The sequence below is a fragment of the Mugil cephalus genome, chromosome 2 (assembly GCF_022458985.1).
Source record: "Mugil cephalus isolate CIBA_MC_2020 chromosome 2, CIBA_Mcephalus_1.1, whole genome shotgun sequence".
NCBI lineage: Eukaryota > Metazoa > Chordata > Actinopteri > Mugiliformes > Mugilidae > Mugil > Mugil cephalus.
This window is the reverse complement of record NC_061771.1, coordinates 19,744,873-19,765,128: the sequence shown is the minus strand read 5'-3', so window position 1 is coordinate 19,765,128 and position 20,256 is coordinate 19,744,873. Positions and strand designations below refer to the sequence as shown.

Sequence of the window (20,256 nt, the reverse complement as noted above, 5' to 3'; positions counted from 1 at the left end):
GGAACAAATAAACAAACGTGGACTTTGAAAGGCGAGCAGGATGGGGGCAGAGGGGAAGATGAAAACGGGGGGCGGGGGGGGAGGTCTTCTGCTTTTGTTTTTTTGTTTCCCAGTGCCTTGGCTCTGTGCTCTGTGGTGAAATACACTGCCGTTTGCTGACATGCTGTTTCTTTATTTTCTCAGTGTGGGCGTCCGTGTGCGTGTGTGTTTGAGTGTGGATTTGGCAAAGCAAGAGGTCAGGACCATCTGAGCTGAAAAGTGAAGGGTGGTAGAAAGATTAGCCGAGTGGGGGGAGTTTGAGCCTGTGAAGGAGAAACGGTGGTGGTGGAGGAAGGGGAGGTAAATATGTTTATCTTACAGCCCGGGGCAGTTTAATAAGTATTTATGAACGTTCAAGAATCTTTCTTGCAAAGCCAGAAAAAAGAGAGTCGAGGCTCCTGATAAGTAACGGCCCACTGATGTCTGCCTCGGCCCGACCGTGCTCCCCCATTCACCGCGATGTGATATGAAGCTCATCTGCTCGAGCTATCAGGCCGCTGGGCATGAGAGTGAAGTCCGAAGTCGGGCGATATCTCTGTTACCCAGCAGAGTCTGACCTTTGCTTTGGCTTTTAATCAGAGGGAGCTCTGCTACATAACAGGCCGCGAGTCTCGGGAGACGGGGAGGGAGCCCAGAAACAACTAGAGCAGAGTTTCAGTGTTGTTTTAGAAATCACTGGTTAACATAGATTTATTTACACAGGAAGTGAGCAGAATTTAAAAAGTCTCCCCATATGCTCGCTGCAGAAACTCATGTGACACAGACTATGAGATCTCTGGCACAGAGAGGGAAAAAAAAAAAAAAAATGACCTTGTGAATGGGTAGGCACAGACTGGGGGGGGGGGGGGGGGGGACAGACAAAGGGAGGAAGAGGGAATACAAGAAAAAGTAAGAGGATAGAGGGAGGCAGGAGGGAGAGCGGAGAAGGGAGGGGGGAGGTCATGTTTCCTCTGTTGGGCCCACTTCCTGTCCTGATCCCAAAATGGAGAGACTGTAAGAACGACATCCCTCTGGCTGTTTCGATCGCCCCCCCCCCCCCCACCCCCCACACCCCACCCCCCCACCCGCCCACCCCCCTCTCTCTCCCACACACACACACACACACACACAAAGACACATCAGAGAAACCCAAACCAGCCTCCCGCAGAACCCTACAAAGGAGATGAGAGGAAAAAAGCAGGCAGCAGAAAAATACATATCCCCAGTGGTCTCTGAAACACAAGGAAGCCTTCGTTTAGAGAAGCCGAGAGGAACGGGACATTGTGTCCTCAAGTTGCACGGCGTGTGTGCATTTTTATCTGTATTTGTGTGTCTGCGTTAAAGCTTCTCGTTGAGGCCATAACCAAAACGGCCATAGAGGATGATCTAATGGCTGAATACTAGGTTCATTTTAAAACGTATGAGGAAATGTAATCAGACGAACCTCAGCTTTATTCATCTTTGTGGATAAAAAGACGAAAGGCAAAGTGCTGCAACGCGATTATGGTTATTTAATGGCAGATATTTCGACTCATTAGAAGGAAAAGCAATGGCCTGAATCATAGGTCTTCAACAGGGGGTTCGCAACCTCGAGCGGTTCCATGGGGCTACTGCAGGGGGGGTCTCAAAATCTTTGGGCATCTTTAATATATATATTTTTTTTAATTTTCCCCCCAAAATCTAAATTTGTTTAAATGCACATTAACGTGACATCGAACATCGTCGAGGGATAAATGTAGATAAAAGACTTCAGTCATTCAGCGATACAGGAGCTGTCTCAACAGTGCACAGTTGGCCGAGAGCTGACTCAGGACCCAAGTGAAATCCAGACGCACGCTGCTGTATTAGCATAGAAGAAGCTAACAGTGCAGCTAGCTCATGTCAGCCAACGAGAGGCCAAAATGTTTTGGTGATTCACTGATCCTACTACATTTAGCTGTGCTTAAGGATAAAGGTATGTATGCATTTGCACGTCTTGAAATTTGCACCTCTATTGTTTGAATAGCTTAGTATTGAATACAAAATGCTAATAATAATGTATATCTATAAATAGAACTAGGCCTGAAAAACATTGAAGATCTCTGCTATAAACCATCTATTTTTACTTCAAGTCCACAAACTCTTTTGAGCAAAGAGAGGAGTTAAAGGGTGCAAATACGACTTCTATAAATGACGGATAACTGACTTTGAGTATAAAACTGTTCATTAACTATCATCCTCTCGAAAGGACAAAACCATTTTCCTGCTCAGAAAAGCTTGTTTAGATTCCCAGAACAGGCGTCAGCTTAAAAGCGTTGTGATTAGCAATAAACCTAAATTTATTCCAACGCATTGCCGTCAGCGGGCATATGAGGAAAATATGATACAAAATTGCTGTTACCTGTCATTTCACCTGCACACATGTCAAGTTGTCAAGTAAATTGTTGGCTTCATCTCCCACAATTATATTCAATTCCCAGAGTGCTCGGTTTCCTATTAAAAATCGCCAATCAAACTAATGAAATGAAATGTTAAAAGCACTGAGTGAGGTCTCGCCGTTTTAAAGCTATTACTGATGACGCCAGGAGCGGGTGTCCGTGGCAACCATGAACAACCTACAACTAAAAATACGCTAGAAACCAATCAGAGCACATGAACAATAACTCTGAATAAGACCCTACCAGGCACCTGTACAAACTGCTGTGCCCTGCCAGCAGACTCTGGCAGCCACCTAGCGAAAACCTTAGCGACACCCAAGCGGGCCAAGGAAATTAGTTTTGCAGCAAGACCTGATACCACCACAGTAAGCACCAATAACTTGAGCTACCTCTCAGATAACACAGCAACCACCCTTAAATATCCTAGCAACCGCTCCCAATTTAACATTTTAACAACTTTTTTTTTTTTTTTTGTCAGACAGCCACTTAAAGGGTAATTATCTAGCAAACACCTTAGCAGCTGCTTTTCTTTTTAACACATTTGCAACCGCCCAGTGAAAATCTGTAGACCAGAAAGACCTCACCTCACCTCACTTATTCAGAAAAGCTTGTTTTAAATTCAGTCAGCGGTGGAAGGAAGAATGAGTCACATCCTTTTCTGCAGAAACAGAGTAAAGACATGACACGGGAACAAAGTAAAGTACGTGTCTTGGTCCCTCATCAGACCATTAATAGAGGGTATGTACGTGACATCACAGCAAGCAACGTCTCCATGGTTACGGCCACTGAGTGGCAAAAAGTGACAGTTGAACATGGACGTTAGCAGCATTAGCTTCAATCACAGGCTTTAATGTATATTATATATATATATATTTACAGATATCTCCTAATGCCAAAGAAAAGGTTAGTAAATTAACGTCCGGTCAGATGCTACAGTATCGTACGGCTGACGTTACTTCTCAGTAAAGCTCTTAGCGTTAGCATCTTATATTTAGCTACATTTATCATAACTGAAATGACCTAAAACTAACTGAAACTGAGGCTAATCCACTTTTCCAAATCTACACTAGCTCGTATGGATCATTGTCGAGTCCAATTGTCCCTAATTTGATCTAATGATCCACCTGTGTCTCACTGCATTTACTGCTACATTTAACCATGTTTTTGGCACTAAGGGGCACAAAAGTTCTGACACATTTTTTTTTTTTTGTCCATTCTCCTCTAATCTTTGACTTCTGGTGCAATACTGGCTCAGTTGAACATTTGCTGAAATGAAACCATAGAAGTAAAAAAAAAAAAAAAAACCCACACTCTTTTTAATGGCCGGGCTGCTAACGGCTGAAAGGTCTGGTTTCGTGTCTAACAGTGAGCTGTATTTAAAAAGCTGTCAAATAAATGTAGCGGAGTAAAGAGCACAATACTGACATGCAGCGGAGAGGAAGTATAAAGAAGGACGAAATGGAAATACTCGAGTGGGTGCTTGAGTAAATGTACTTCCTGTAGTAACTCTCCACATCTGAATTTAATGATAACCTTTCCTGTTTTTAATCCTCTGCTCGTCTTATCTATATCACATGACAGGAGCCAAATAATAGTGTATGATTTAATTGCCGACGAGTCGAGCGTCCGCAGGCCTGAGTGTGTCACCACACACGTTTATCTCTTGTGTGCGTGTTTGTGTGTGTGTGTGTGTGGGTCTCAGTGTGTAAACTGTACGGTTGCATGTTTGGTCTCATGACTCTGGTTAAGCTGAAGTCTCCCTGAGGCTGTTTTGATTGGACCTACAGCTGAACTCTGATATTTAGTAATGAGCTGAGTAGTGTTTCTGCCGCTCTAAGCACACACAAACACACACACACACACACATGCGCATACAGGCACACAGGCACACAGGCTGGCCAAACCACTGAATCATACAGTGAAGAATAAACAGCTAGTGGTTCATTAGCCGATGATCTGGCCGTGACACATTACAGCTCCCCAGGCCATCGCATCATTAAACCACTTTTGTTTGAGTTCACACTGTGGAATTAGCTGATGTCTGACATCTTATCTGCACAGGATGTGTGTGAGGTTTTTTTGTTGCTGTTTTTTTTTTTTTTTAAAGAGCAGATTGCAACATCATGGGACGAGAACAAACGAGCAGAGAAACTAAATAAAATAAATGTTAAGTAATTGAATCTAATGCGTGAAAATAAGAAATCCTTGATTGTTGGAATATTGTCATCATCCGTCTTCTCTACGCTTCTGTTCTGTGTCAGGAATAGACGTTTGAGACGAGAACGAGATGTTCTAGTCACGCGTCTCCCTCCGCAGCTGGAAAACAGGTACTGCAGCATTTTTACAGAGATCTTAAGCTCTCCTCTTTTATCTCGCAGCTATAAATAAATGAATCAAATCAAACAGGGGGCCGTATTAGCGTGACATTTCAGAATGCTAAGTATTTCTGTGGCTCACTGATTTGCACATGAATGCAAATAAAGCTTTCGCGGCGGCATAAAGTATTGACTTCAGACAAAGTAACGTTTGGAATTTGTCTTTGCCTCCTGAACAAAAGACAAAAATGTCAAACGCACAAACACACACGGGTTGATTTTGTTATTAAAAGTAAACCCTCCGTCCAGTCACTTGAAACTAGAAACGGCAAAACCTAAAGTGGGTTTGAATCCGTCGGCCGATTGGGGTCTTTCTGTGTCTGTGTGTGTTTTCTCCGGCTTCCTCCCTCCTCCAAAGACGTGCTCGTTAGGTTAATTGGTGATTCTAAATTGGCTGTAGGTGTGAGTGTGAATGGTTGTGTGTTTCTCTGTGATAGACGACCTGTCCAGCGTGCACCCTGCCTCTCACACAGTGACTGCTGAGACAGACCCCCCCCCCCCCCCGCAACCCTCCAGGAAACAAGTGGCGACAAATGACAAATGGATGAATGAAAGTCTACAGAGTGACCCTACAACCGTTAGAAATGTCTTCAGAGAGGGAACTAAAGTAGGAGTCACACGCCACGACTTGACTGCAGTGCAGGAAGGCTCAGTACGTCTACCTAACAGATGCATGCAATGTGGAAAATGCTACTGTCACAGACAATTATGACCAATAAACAAGCTGAAATGAGAGTTTCTTGAAGACAAAGTATCTGCAGAGTGTCCACGTCATACTTTTGAAACGTGTTAAAAGTTCAATTTTGGGGGAAATTAAGACTCTCAGATATTAAAAAGTCTTATCGCGACTTTATGAGGCCTTAAAATCTGAAGGTATTTTGAGGTAAATTGAAAAACGCTGAAAAAGTGCATGAATTTATTCATTTACTTAAAAAAAAAAGAAAACGGTAACATAAAAACTGGACTGCTATGAGTGCGTTTGAAAGTTTGTAAGTTTTTGTAAGTCTCTGGGAGCGCCAGGACGTATGTGGGCGGAAATTCCTTAGACACAAACGGCAACTTTTCGTTAGTGTTTATACAAGTGTTTATACGCTCGATTTATTCTCCCAGCCTATCTGAATTCTGATGTACGATAGTGATCTATAAACTTTATCGTTAACTGAAACTGTTACATTGAAGGTGTCACTGATGTAAGTGGTTACAATTTGAAGTGGCGGTGACGTGGTCATCAACAGACCCTGGTCACGCAAATTTCTGATGGACAACACCACTTGTGGACGATGGTGAAACGTCTCCAAGAAACTCTACAAGTCTCCAGTTGTTTTTGGGGATATATCACGACCTGGATGATCTCGCTAATAAAATAAACATAAGAGGTGGATTCACGGCACAACGTTGTATGGAACTGATTTCCATAAAACTATTTAGGAATAAAGACGTTTAATTTATTTTTCCATCATGAGAAAATGTGTTTCCTGCCTGTGTTCAGACTCTGACCCACAGATCAGAGCTAATCTTTCTCTGTGCTTGCTCACAAACTCAAGACGAGACTTGCTTTTAGTTCATTCTTTGGCACACCCAAAGCATCAATTTATTCATTCCTTCAATAAAAATACAAAAAGAAAAATATATATCATCATTCGCTCTGCTGCAAAACTATAAACAAAGCTCCATCCAGTGTTTACAGGGAGAGGTGTCAGGTGTCGCTCTGAGAATTTAGTGGTGTTTCTTTGGGGCTGTACGGGCCTGAAGTCCAGCAGCGCACAGGAGCCGGTGATCCAATGAAAGTAACTGCAGTTCAGTTCAAAATGCGTAAACAAGACAAACTACATTACTGGGAAATCTGACATTTTTTGCTCCCCCTCTCCACACGTACGTCATTAATCAGCGGCCATGTTTTTAGGGTTTTTAGTGGATAACACAGTCAGTGTAGCTACCGTTCAGGTACAAACACACGCCTCAAATACAAAAAAAAAAAAAAAAGTCGCCCGTAAACATTGTGAGTCTTTGGCCCTTTCTACAGGAGGGCTAAACGAAGCGCAGCAGACACAGGAACCTGAGCAGAACTGTTTAACTAGCTGCTTAAATGGACACGCAGCTTTGTAGACATGTACAACAGCACAAGCTTTAGTTGTCCAGTGTCTGCTTTACCCATAGTGCTGCGACAAAGTTTGTGTGTCAAATGCCAAAAAAAGGGTCATTTAAATCTTTTAATGGTTATGAATGGCTCTCTGAGATGCTGCATTTTTAAAAAAAATTCCTTTTGACAAAGTTATGACACAAGATGAGTGCAGACATTAAGAACACACTCTAATTGTTTTAATGTAACAGGAACACTGTTTGGTCTGTGTATGTTCCAGACAAAGGTTTAAAAAAGTCAAAGAAGTTTCAGCTTCTTTTTGTTAGTGTGTGTTGTATTTTAAACTTGATTTCTAAAAAATATATCTTTTTCACCTTATTTCAAAAGGAGTGTCTTCATATAAACGCAGTTTAAAACAGTTTTCATACAAACGTATGCGGTCTTTGTGGAGGATAGAAAAGTGAAATGTAATAAAAATGAATCTATAAAACAAGCCAAAGCATTAAAAAAAAAAAAAAAAACTGTTTCACAGCACTGTTACTTCTCCCCAAAAAACAGTATGGGCTTTACAAAAGCAATAACGGGGGAACTGTCAAGGATTCGTTTTACACACCTGTGCACATTGAGTGTGAAGCGCAGGGAGTGCAGAGTAACGTGAAAGCTATTTGGCGTTGGGGGCCAGATAGTAAGGGTGAAACAGTCTCTCGTGTGCACAGATGTGCAGAGCAGCGTGTGTGTGCATCAGTAACCGTGGAAACCTGGAGGTGAAGTAGCCGACGAAGCCTTCGGGCAGCTCGCCGAGGGTCTCCTGCACCTCCGGCGGCAGCTCGTGGTAGTGATGCTTCTGTGACGCCCACGGGGAAAGAAAACGCAAAAAGGTGAAACACGCTGAGTGAATGTTTGCGCTCGCATGTAAGAGCGAGTAAGAGCACAGGCTGACCTTATTCCTCATCGCTCTGAGCAGGTCTCTCACCGAGTTTCCTTTGTAAGTCCTGAACCGCCTCAAATCTAGAGTACCCGTGTGGAATAAAAGGATTGCAGAGGCCATTGTTAGCTTTGTCGTCCTGCGCAGGTGCACGCTGAGGTGTTACATGAGAATGTTTGAGTGCGTACCCGTCTGCAGAGGCACAGAGATGTGCATCCTCCAGTTGGTTCGGACCACCGCTCGTCCCGCAGTCTCCAGCCTGATCACGATCTGACTGTCCGCCGGCTCCTTCTCTATGCGGTCGCTCACATCCTTTGCACAAGCAAATAAACAAAACTAGCTTTTAAAAGCGTGCAGACTAATGAGTGAGGGACTCGTGCTTTTCTTTTTTAGAGACTACAAAATAATTTCATTTTCAAACTAGAAAGAAACGACAGATACGGGAGCATGCGAAAGCCGCTGTGCATCTCTGAACAAAATGACCTTGGAGAAACTAACTCATCTCACCTGGAAAAAGAGCAGCTGCTTCTCGGGGCTCCAGAAGAAAGGATGTTTGAGCACACAGGCTGTGGAGGGACGTGACTCGGCCTCGGCGCTGATCATTTGCTCAATCAGATCCTGTGCTATCACGTCATCTGATAGATCAGAGACAAGTGTGTTGTTTTCAGGTTAGTTATGCGTTAAAAGACCTAAAAGGCCCTAAATTAAATCCACCATCCACTAATATATGTTTTACTACTTGACACTAAAATGATTGAGACACAGAGGAAACGACGCGAATGAAAGACCACCCTCACCGTGTATATCCTGCATAAAATGTGAGAGGGAATATTCTCCGGACAGGATGTTGATCTGACGTCTCAAAGCGTCGCCAAACGGATGCTGCCCCCTGCTGATCACGTAGTAAAATACACAGCCTGCTGAGAACACGTCCACTGCTGTCGTCTGGTTTGACAAAAGGACAAACAGATGTGATTGCCAACTCAAATTCACTGTAAACTAATCAGGCTGTCAAGTTGAGTCAGTGTTTAAAGTAAGAACTCGGCCCAAATGTTTAGTGCGTTCAACCTACCGGCTTGTTTCCAGGCGTATCTCTCAGCACTTCTGGAGCTATCCACCCTTCAGTTCCCGGTATTCCAGACCGCATCGAGAAGCTGCATCGACCCTCTGGGATCTTCTTACAGAGTCCAAAGTCCGAGATGAGAGCTCGGACCCGGCCCAGCGCGCTCGGACAAGAGAGGAGGATGTTTCTGGGCTTCAGGTCACGATGGACTAGATGGAGACAGGATGGAGGAAATGTGATTTTCTAAAAGGCAGTTCGTGAGGAAAAAGGAGATACATGTCCACATCTACGCGTGAGTCTCAGACCTATATTGAGTGAGTGGAGGTGTGAGAGGCCACACATGGTCTGCTCCAGCAGAGATATAGGATTGAGTTCGGAAAAGCAAGATGGATCCTCGACATACTGCAGAGGAGACGGATAATAAAACCAGATGTTTTAGTAACAGGTAACAGGAGATGACGCCGCTGATACTATAACGCTAACGGCGCCGACCTGTTGCAGGGTTGCAGCACACAGCTCGATGGCGATGTAACTGAAGAGACGGTCTCTCTCCGTGCAGAAGTATCGGATCACGTTCGGGTGTGTGTCGGACTCTCTGAGAAGCTGCACCTCTCGCTCCGCTACCTCGAAACACTCCGGCAGGATTCGCTTCACCGCCACATGCCGTCCGTCAAACTTGCCTCTAAAGTCCCAGAAAAAAAAACAAAAAAACATGCAGACTCATTACGCACATGCGGCGTGGGATAATAATACATAATATGATTCTGAATAATTCAGATTATCATTATCAAAGCGTAATATGTTTAGTTTAATTTATCTACCGGTAACAGAGCGGCCGTATCGCTGTGATTTGTAACAGCGTGAAAAGTGTGAATAATAAAATGAATAATGGCTGAACTGCTCCTCACGCTGCCTCAAAGAACCTGAACACAACCAAATTAATGTGGCTACACTGGTGCTGTTTCTGTCGTGGCAGCTCAATGCATCAAAAGGTATAACAACCCAGACTGGGTTTAGAAAGATTATTCATCAAAGAACATTTTATATTTATATGCATTATGTATATGGTGTATTATATTATGCATCTACAAACAATTATATGGATAAGGGCACAGTGCATAAGTACACACTTACATTACAATAGAATAGAATAGAGCTTCTCCTTATAAGTGCAGACACTAAGTATATACAAAATAGTGCAAAAGGTTTTATTTACAGAGGATTGGAAATGTAAAATGTAATATAAAAATTACATAAAACGTAAAAATATATTTTACAGGTGCTGCACATTTAAGGTTAAAACAGAATAAACAGATTAGCAGCATCATTGAAAGTCTATATTGCACATGTTGATGGGTGGGGTTGTTGCATGTGAGAGCTCAGGGTGGTGTCATTGAGCCAGACTAGACTGTGCAATATATTTGTTTTTGTTTTTTTAAGCTGGACATCAGTGATTAATTGCTTTGGCCACTCTTGAAAGTTGTTTTTTTCTGAGTTATTTCTCTGGTTAGTGGAACATGAAGCCCTGGTTTGAGTCGAGGGACCAAATCTGTGCGACTGTCGGTGTGACTACGTGATTTACAGATTGGCTCTTAAAAACGCTTGACCGACACGTGAAGACGTGCGTTTTGTGTTTTGCGCTGATAATCGGAAACATGCAAATCCGCAGACATAAACTCTCGATTAAGGTCCGCCCCACTAACGCGCGTTACCGCACCTGAAAACAAAGGTTCCCGCTGTTCCGTGTCCAAGCACATCGGAGGGGGTGAAGGAGATTTTGCCCACCTGCACCTCCTCACTGTTTCCCTCTGAGAAAGATAAGAAAGAAGCAGAGAGATGAAAGGAGAATTTAATCGCATCTTAACAGCGTAAGGGAGATAAGAACTTTTCCTCCAGTTTTAAAGGCAGTGGGTGTCCTGTGCTGCACGGACTGCAAAGCTCCATGAATCAAATCTGAGATGTTGTGCTATATAAAGCAAAGCGTCTCACCTGCTGCAGATTTGAGCACAGCTGTGCCATTTTTATCCACATCCGAGGTGCTGCTGCTGTGACTGTGCGGACTGGGTGGAGGGTCAGCAGACGCAGGCGGGGAGTCTACAAACACAAGACACGCAGTCGGTAAAACGCTGCCTCAGCGCTACATAATGGGTTTTCTGAAGCACAACGGAAAGAAAACGGATTCATCTCTGAACTCAATTCCGCGTCGTTAATTACAGAGAGAACAACGTGACGCAGGACTTTGTTTTTTTACGTTACATACCAGTGGAGGAGACTGTTTGAGCCGTGTCTGAGGAACCCAAGGTCACCGTCTGGATGTTTGTCTGCATGCGCTGGAGACGGGACTCCAGAGCCTCCTCCAGCTGCCTTTGAGCCTTCAGATGGTTGGACGCACGCTGCAGGAACACACATCAGATTACACGCTGCTGAAGGTTGATTTAAAAGCGAAAGGTTGAGAGTTAATGAGGAAGATGAATGAACCAAGTTCTTTTTGAGAAAGATTATAAAACCCTATCATCCAGAACAGACACTATTAAAGGAAGCCGAACCCAAAAAAAAAAAAGGAGTCTGCATTTGAATTGCAGATTGTTCCATAATCTCTATTTGTGTAAAAAAAAATGATGCTTCATTAGATAAGCTTATGAATGAATGAATCTCGATAGCCTAAGTGACAAGACTGTTTTCATATGCAAAATGAGTTTCATTAACATCTAATTGCACACTGAATTGTTTGAAATTACTCCCTGTAAATAAATTTGGATTGTTAATTAATATGCATACGATTGCAGGAAGGTGCTCCAAATTCTAATTAGCTCAGCGAGCCCGTTGGGATGAACGCTGTTGCGAGTATGATGCGTCTATCATGTATTCTTGTTAAATTATTAACCCGCCACAATGACCCCGTGTCCTGTTCATGATGTAAACCGTGGATTGAGTATCATAATAATGGCTACAGTGCTTTTAAATCTGTCCAAGATATTCATTACGACAGATATTTGGGGAGAGTTTAGGGCCGTGATTTATCCCACATTCGCCCAGGACGACAACCGGAGGAGAAATACAGCGTTCCAATTACCTTATAATGTGAGGTCTTTACAGAGCCGCCCCCTGAACATCATAAACAGCTCATGGAATCATCTGATATTCAGGATTTAAAACCCGGATAATTACATTAGCGCTTTCACAGTAGCCGGTGAGAGAGACCGGTCTACAAGGTAGGAGGGCGTCTGCTGGTGTCGTCAGGCAGCAGTGATCACTCTCGCCCTCGCAGCTAACATTAGCTCGTCTGCTACAGTTTACAGAAATTTAAACCAACAGTTAAAATCAAGAACGGCCGCCACCTGTTGACCCCAATCCCCCAATACCTCAGTGGGAGACGGGCAGTACCTCGTCATGAGGTGTTGCATTCAGTCTAAATAACTCCAGTCGCGTGTGTTTGTTATTTTCAAATCACATAGTGTGTTTGACTTAACAGAGAAAAATATGTGTGAAGGTTCTCCTAAAGTCTGTGTTGCCTGATTTCAAACTAAAGTGGGACATTAACATTATCTGAGCTTTAACTTAACCAGATGGCATTAAAATCATAGATCAGAAGTAAACAACATTTTTTAGGTTGACCTTGCATTAACTTCCGTCCTGGGTAATCTGTCCACTTGTGACCAGCTCAAAGCACAGGTGTGAACCCACCCAGGTCGTTGGAGGACGAGGCCTCGGTGGCATCTGACTTCATCAGTGTTAACACACAATGGGTCAAATTAAAGATCTATCGCTCTCTGTTACAGGAGATTATGGAGCGTATGGAAGCGCTCAGGGCTGGAGTTATAATCTGAGTTTTGTGCAGGTGCATTACTTATTACTTGTTACTTTAATTTCAAAGTAATTAGTTCCATTATAATATTAGTCTTTGAACTGTAGGCATTACATTATTTTTAAATTACTCTCACCAAAATAACTGGAAATATGGATTTTGCGATTTTGCTTAATAGATCTTATTTCATTCAATGTACACATCCAGTAGAAGGTGATGTGGAACGTCATAATGACTAAGCTGAGTTTAATGCTAACAACAGTACAATACAATGGACACAGTTATGGCTCATGGTGCAATACATTTTGTGATAGAGATACTGTAAATTTAAGTGCATTAATATTGAAATCGATACTGCTAAAAGCTACTACTATTGTAACCGAACAGCTACAGAAAGCTGGCACCACTACGCTAGATGTTACTAGATGTTACTTGTGCTATTACGCAGGTAGAGAGATCTTTTGGTTTCGCACATGAAGTCATGTCCTTCGTATTCCTTTTCTCTGACCATCTTGTGAATGTAGAGTCCGACTCTGCCGCTGCAGTCATCTTCTCCCCCAGCAGCTGTTCTATAGCACTAACAGGAAGTTAACATTTGCTCAGATTTTTTTCTTCTCTGCTAATCTCGAATTTGTACAAAAACACGCAATTTAATTAATTGAATTAATTTCGGGTGTAAAATCCATTGTAACGCGTGTTACTGACATTTGTACCGAGTAAAATATTACAATTATTTCTTTGTAATGCTTTACATTACCGGGTTACAGCAAAAAGTAATGCATTGCAGTAATTGCATTACTTTTGTAATGTGTTTTGCCTGAAGCACACACAGAGAAAGCAGAGCTGTCTGTGGTTCTGAACCAGCGTAGCGATCCATCGGAGACAGTAGCTGGTGTCATGTTCTACCGCGCCCCAAATGATGTCGGTGTTAATTTTTATACAGAGTGTGAAACCGAGATCAGATCTGAAGAGCTGGCTCGGGCCTCTCATGTGGAGAATCATGCTAATGCCAGGTGTAAACAGGAAGCCACTGGACCTGGGCCATTTCTGATCTAACTGGAAGTTAATGCACAGTCTGAACAGGGACTCTCACATCTTTAAAGCAGCAGTTTATCAGTCTGAAAAGGTGCTGATGATCAAAACCACAAGTTCTCACTTTTTGACGTTTGTTTTTAGCGTGAAATGAACCAGATTTAATATGTAAGTGTATTAGCGGAGCCAGAAGGAAGAATTTGTTACCTTTTGACAGACTCCAGCTGTTTCTAATCTAAACGTAAAACAGCTGCCGTCTGCCGTATCAATCTTCTCATCTGAATACACATATTTCCAAGAATTACCACAAAAGCTGCGAGACGTAACACACGTGAACTCACAATGGGATACATGAGCAGAAGGGCAAGCCATCCTCCCAGCAGCAGAGTCACGACAACCACAGTCAGACGGTCCTGAGTGAAATAGACCGACCCAGTGGGCACCCTCTGAGCCTGTCCGGATGTCCTGCCATCAGCCTCTCCTCTGTTAGCATTAGCATCGCCATGGCTACCAGCAACCGTATGAAACTGAAGAACACAAGAAGATAACGACGCTGTGTTTAGGTTCTTGGCTTTCTGTGAATCAGTTTGTAGTCAAAGTTGTTCTAAAAGAGCAATTCTTTGCTATCAGGCGCAGCATAAAGTAGGACATGAATGTATAATGGACATTATTAGCCTGACAGAAAAGGAGCATTTCTGTATTTACTAATTGTCAGGTCACTCACGTAGCGTTCCCGGTAGTAGGAGGCAGGGGACACTGGAGAAGAGGATGGAGTTCTAGGGGGGATGACTGGTTCGCCAGAACGCTGCAGGGTGACGGGAAATTCCCTCAGCATGGTGGTGTGGGCAACCGGAGGGAGCTCATGGTGGCCTACAGCACAGAAACACAGAAAAAGACACAAGGCATTAACGTTTGCCGGGGCTGCACTCGTTTTCTGGTTCCAAAAAGCCAAAAAGGATTTATTCATCTTCATTTATTAACCATAACTGTGTCAAACTTGTATTTCTATTAAAAGTTCCTCCCCTCACAGTCGTTTAAGTCGACATTTTTACTTTGGCTTCATTTATGCGGAATTATTAAAGCTTCGAATTTTAAATGCATATTTGTTTATTTATATGTTACAAATCCAATTGAGCATTTGAAGTGATCAGAGTCTGCTCGCGCGTGTTTACCAATTAGCAGCCAGTGGTTTTTCTGGCTGTTTGTGCTCCCTGGAGGATAGCGAACATCAGTGGACGGTGTGATCTCACACTCCCCTCTCTCTCTGACCGTTACTCCGGCCGTCATTGGACCTTCAATGCGGGCGAGGGTCAGTCCCCGGGGCTGCCATGGCAACAGAAGACACAAACTAGTCACATACCGGCCCTTCTCGTTATCACCTCGGTCATTAGCCGTTATGAACCGATGCACTGTACCAGTGTTCTGGTAAATCGTGGAGGAGTATTCATGCAAATTCTGATATATAAAAAACACGAGTACTGAACTCACCACTAATGAGACTCCGTGGTGGACAAGAGAAGTCGAGGCGTAAAGGTGGGAGTCCAATTTTCCTACGTAGAGAGTGGGTCTAAAGAGAACAAAAGCTGGATTATTTCCTCAGCTAATGAAAACTTCTTATGGCTGTGACCAATTACTGTTTTATCAAGAGGATGGAACTGGCCTCGGGACAAAAGTTAATAGGATTTCCGATGAAACTGATATAAGTTTTCATTAATAATTGGAAAAGCTGAGACACAATCCTTATTTTTAATTTGTAAACGTATGTTTACCGGGACACAAATGAAATGATTGGAATTGAATTATTTTTTTTTTCTATTAACTCATATATAAAAAAACAAACAAAACAAGGTATAATCAGTTTTGTAAATTAGTAAACAACAAATAAAGAGTTCATTTCATTTCCCTGTGTGTTTTGTCTGTTGCTATCCAGTAAAGGCAGACTACTAAAAAAAGAAAAATAGAAAAAAGATCTGCATCTTTCTTTCTCTTGTTTCCTTTTATATCTCTGCTGCTGGGATTAAGGAAATAAAGGGACCACAGTCCATTTCTTATTTTTTTTTTTGCTAATATCAAGTGGATGTTAAAGTATAATCTGCAGCTATTATCAGTTCAGTTTGATGCATGTCAGAGTTTTGTGTTTCTCTAAAAGCCTTCTACTCAGAATCCTCATTAATGACTTTTGGTAAATAACCCAGACACAGAATAACTTCAGCAGAAGCATCAGCGTTATGAATTTCTCTTACACTAGTTGTGTTTGAGCGCTGGCTTGCTCCTTCACAAACTGGTAGCTCCACTTCAAGGTGGAGTGTGCGTCTGCCTGGTCATTGGCAGAGGAGAAGGTGAGGAAGCGCAGCGTTTCCATGGCGAGGGACAGGTGAGGGGCGTGTCTCAGCGAGTCTCCAGAGTACAGGTAGACGCCTATGACAGGCGAGCCGTAGTTCTGACTCCACAGGACGTCACCTGGGAACAAAAACAGCCCAACAGTCACGACTCAACCAGCGGGTGGAGATGAACATTGACAAACGCGTCGAACGCACACCAGTGAATAGTAAAATATTCGCATAGTGAAAACCACACACCTCCCCCTACCTGACTCTCTGTCAACTGTCACTACGAGACCATCGCCACTCGAAACCAGATGGGCCATTTCTGGAGGGAGAGCAGAAACAGCAGCTTGTTAGAAACCTGTCCACTAAATCCACTAAATTTATACTTCAGCATGTGTCTGTGTTAAAATATACGGCGCTTGATGTCGTGTTGTTCATGTATCATGCGTGTGCATTTTTTATTTTCTTCTTGTAGTACAGGTAGAAAGTTAAAAGGTAAAGTTAATTCATTTCTCAGCCTTTGAAATAGCCTCCAGAGAAAGAAAAAACGAAAGCCGCACGTTGTGCAAAAACATCGTAATCATTCATTTGAACGGACAGAAAACCTCCTGATAAGGTTTCTTTCTTCCGTCTTATCAGGTTTAAGTGTATTTGCTGAATGTTTGCGCAGTGACTCACTGTAGTCTTGCTTCTCATCATAAGGAGGAGCAGAGTAATCGTTGTAAGTGGCGTTCCATCGCAGCTCTTGCGTCTTCGTATCAAACATTGTAACCATGTACTCTGGAAACATACAATGAGAGACGTCAAGTCCCAGCCCTCAGCCACACCGGTGTCTGCGTGTGTGGGGGCCACATGGTTCACATACCTGTGCGTCCTATGTAGAGGAGAGGAGTGTTTGGGCAGATGGATTCGGAGGTGGAGGTAGTTAAACTGGTTTGCTTTTCACCTGTTTCAGGATCCACCACAAACCACACATCCTGCTTTTTACCTGCATGTGTGCAGACGCACAAGACAAAGAGGTCATATAAGCCAAATATTTACAAGTCTCAGTCTGTCACACACACGGTGATAAAAGAGGGCGCATACTTCTCCGGATATGTCACACACACACACACACTGACTGACCTGTATAGAGTATGCCATCAGAGCTCCTGCAGGGAGCTGACTGAACCAGCTCTGGGATAGTAAAGGGCAGTTTCTGCAGATGCATCAAGAGAATGGAATCATGAAGTAAAAACACACACACAATGTGACTCAAAGCGCTCACACAGACACACACAGCATTCCTTACCATCAAGCCTTCTTTGTGCTTTCCACCAAGTACGTACAAACTGCCATCATTTGGGTCAGGAAGAAAACCCGGCCTACAAAAGACACACACACACACACACACATCAATCCACTGGTTAAATAGTACAATGGCAAGAAAAAGCAACATTTATCATCCAGATCGAAATTATAAATAACCACAGCCAATGTAAACTGTTAACATCCTCTCATTCAGTTCATTAGGTACGCTATAGAAAACTAATGCACTCTATGAAAACAGTCTTGCATTAAATCCTCCTTCGTGACAGTTAAAACGTTCAGTTTATATTGAAACACAGAATTGTTTCTTTCCTATTTAGCCTAATCTAGACACAATATAGTTCAAGAGCCTTCAAATCACACCTTCTTATGTTACACTGATGAAGATAAGTTCAGGACTGTTAGAATGGAGTAGTTTTCACTAGTGTACCTAATGAACTGGCAAGCAAGTGTATAAATCATAGTATTGTTTTGGTCCATATTGTTCAGACATAATAACACAAACAAGGGTCAGGAGCTGGAGGCAGAACTCTGAATGATGAAGCAAGTTTGGACAGTCTATATAAAAGATATGGTCCTTGTCTGGAAAATAATGATGCAGGTTTACAACAACACCGGTGCAAGACACTGCATGAAAACGACATCCCAGCGGCGAAGTAAGACGGACGCAGCGCTGTGATTTAGAGCTGCCTGGCTGCATGTGTGGCTGGAGAACTCACCACTGTGTGGAAAATAAATGAACATGGTGTCTAACATGACCAAGACACAGCGGCTGCTCTGCCTGTATGAGGTTAGTGCTGCCAGAGAGCGTTAAGCCAGTTATTAAAGGGTTCCCTTATTATCCTTTCAGCACTGCAAATGTTAAATCACAACAGGGGTTTCGATGCCTCACCCTGTGTGCGCACGTAGATATGTTTTACGCGTTACTTACTCTGTGAGGTAGACAGGAACTTGAATAATGGGGTCTGAAAGAATGACAGGAAACATGAGAAACATTTTAAAGTTAAAGCACTAAATTAGTGAACAGCACTGGGTTATGTAAGAACCTTCTCTTAACGTCCACTTGATGTCTCCTGTCTGTTTGGAGACGGCGTGCAGACTGCCGTCCAGGGTCGAGACAAACAGGAGGGACTCTGGGAGGGTGACTGATCTGACCCCAACAACCTGTAGACAAAAAAAAAAAAAAAAAAAAACAGAGCCAAAGAGAAAGAGATGAGAAACTATAAGCCTGCTGGCTGACAGGGAGGTCTGTCGGGTCATATATCATCCGTGTGTGAGTTCATGGGTGGGTGTGTCAGGTATGCCAAGGGGCTGATTGTTAAGAGAGCTTCTCCTCTATCTAATAATTATATTGTGTTCCTCAGTTCAGCAGGATATCCTTATTCTCCCTGCCCTGCAAACACTAGACTGGGAGGAGGGGGGGTTGTGTGCGTCTGTGTGCTGATATCACTCATGCTGATATCACTTGTGTTTACACAATTTGCGGGGGCTCGGCCTCTTACGTCCTCATAATGTAAATCATGATAATCTAGGATTGAGGAACGGTGACATTCACAATGAGGTTGGCGCAGAGTTAGGTTTAGGCTTAGCTTAGAGTTTTATGAGGATTAGGAGATTGCGGCTACGGCTAAGGAGAGGTTGTGATTAAATCCGTGTTATGGCAAAGACAGGTTAAGTTTGGAGCAAAGTTAGTTTTAACAACTTGAAGTAATACGTGGGAGTTAAAAAGTAAATATAAAAGGAGTCTTGAACGTTTAGTGTATTCAATTGCCCTTATTAATTGAACAAATACTTAAAAAGAAGAGTAGAAGAAGAAGTAAATTTTAGGTTTAGTTGTAGATTAGATCAAAGCAAATGTGAAAATGTAAAGTGATGGAAACGACGTGTGTGTTTGTGTGTGTGTGTGTGTGTGTGTGTGTGTCTACCGCTCCCATATTTACCCACTAAGGGGTGACTAACTTACTGGTAACACAACTCTGACACACACACACACACACACGTACACACGCACACATATTAGCTTTCTTCGGGCAATTTGCACTGGGCAGCGAGCTGGCTAACACACTTTAAACGTCCCCATCGTATCATGGCAACTTTACAGGGGCCCGAAATAGACACAGATGCCAATTGAGGTCTCCGCAGCGCACAAAAATAGCAAGACACAGGCAGTGTTCACGACGACAACAACACAAAACAGACACGCAACTTGAACGCGAAACACAAAAGTTTACCTGAAACAGGCCGCCGACCCAGAGGAGCAGGAGGAGTGACAGCAGCGGGCGTCCCAGAGCCCCCGTGACCCCTAAAACGCTTTCTTTCATGGCTCTAAACAAACCGAGGTACTGGAGCTATTGAACTGACAACAGAGGTCGAACTCTCTCTCCATTTCCAGCGGCTACCTCCATTTGTGTGAAAGTTAGCACCGGCCGTTTGACGTCGCCGAGGCCGAGTGGACAGCTCGCAAACTCTGTGAAAATTTAAAGCTGGGGACACCGCTTTAAATCCATAACAACAGCGACGCAACTTCTCTCTCTTGTGTTTCCGTGTTGGGACGGAACCGGTGACGTCAGGGGACAACTGTCAAGCGGCCAGAGGGCGGGGCTTCGTCCGTCTACGCGGTGACTGACAGGCATCTGGGCCAATGAGGACAGAGGTCGGGAGCCGAAGGGGAGGGGCCGCAGAAAAGGCTGGAACACGTGGAAAGAGACAACAGGACAGATGTGAGCGCAACAAGAGGAGGTTTTTGTGCAATAGAAAGTGGTGGAGGGCGTCATTATTTGTTCTCTACACACACGCTCGTATTCACACAAAGAATCAAGAAGGACCTTTACAACATTTATGAATTACAGTTGTATTTCAGTTATTATAACCCACATTCATCCGGCATAACATTATGACCACCTTCC

At 43.3% G+C, this 20,256-nt stretch overlaps 1 protein-coding gene across 1 annotated transcript; it reads right to left on the bottom strand.

Moving 5' to 3' along the window:
* Positions 1 to 6,365: 6,365 nt before the first annotated feature.
* On the bottom strand, positions 6,366 to 20,101 carry ern2 (endoplasmic reticulum to nucleus signaling 2). The gene is made up of 24 exons (XM_047578573.1): positions 19,582 to 20,101; positions 18,397 to 18,514; positions 18,282 to 18,315; positions 17,334 to 17,406; positions 17,168 to 17,240; positions 16,908 to 17,030; positions 16,721 to 16,822; positions 16,305 to 16,364; positions 15,959 to 16,175; positions 15,204 to 15,282; positions 14,888 to 15,038; positions 14,440 to 14,585; positions 14,057 to 14,242; positions 11,139 to 11,271; positions 10,868 to 10,972; positions 10,596 to 10,686; positions 9,371 to 9,560; positions 9,184 to 9,280; positions 8,888 to 9,087; positions 8,613 to 8,760; positions 8,323 to 8,450; positions 8,004 to 8,127; positions 7,831 to 7,898; positions 6,366 to 7,734 (listed from the first exon to the last, which is right to left on the bottom strand). Exons 1-24 carry the CDS (start codon positions 19,669 to 19,671, stop codon positions 7,552 to 7,554), a joined length of 2,919 nt encoding a protein of 972 aa, XP_047434529.1. The 5' UTR covers positions 19,672 to 20,101; the 3' UTR covers positions 6,366 to 7,551.
* Positions 20,102 to 20,256: the final 155 nt, after the last annotated feature.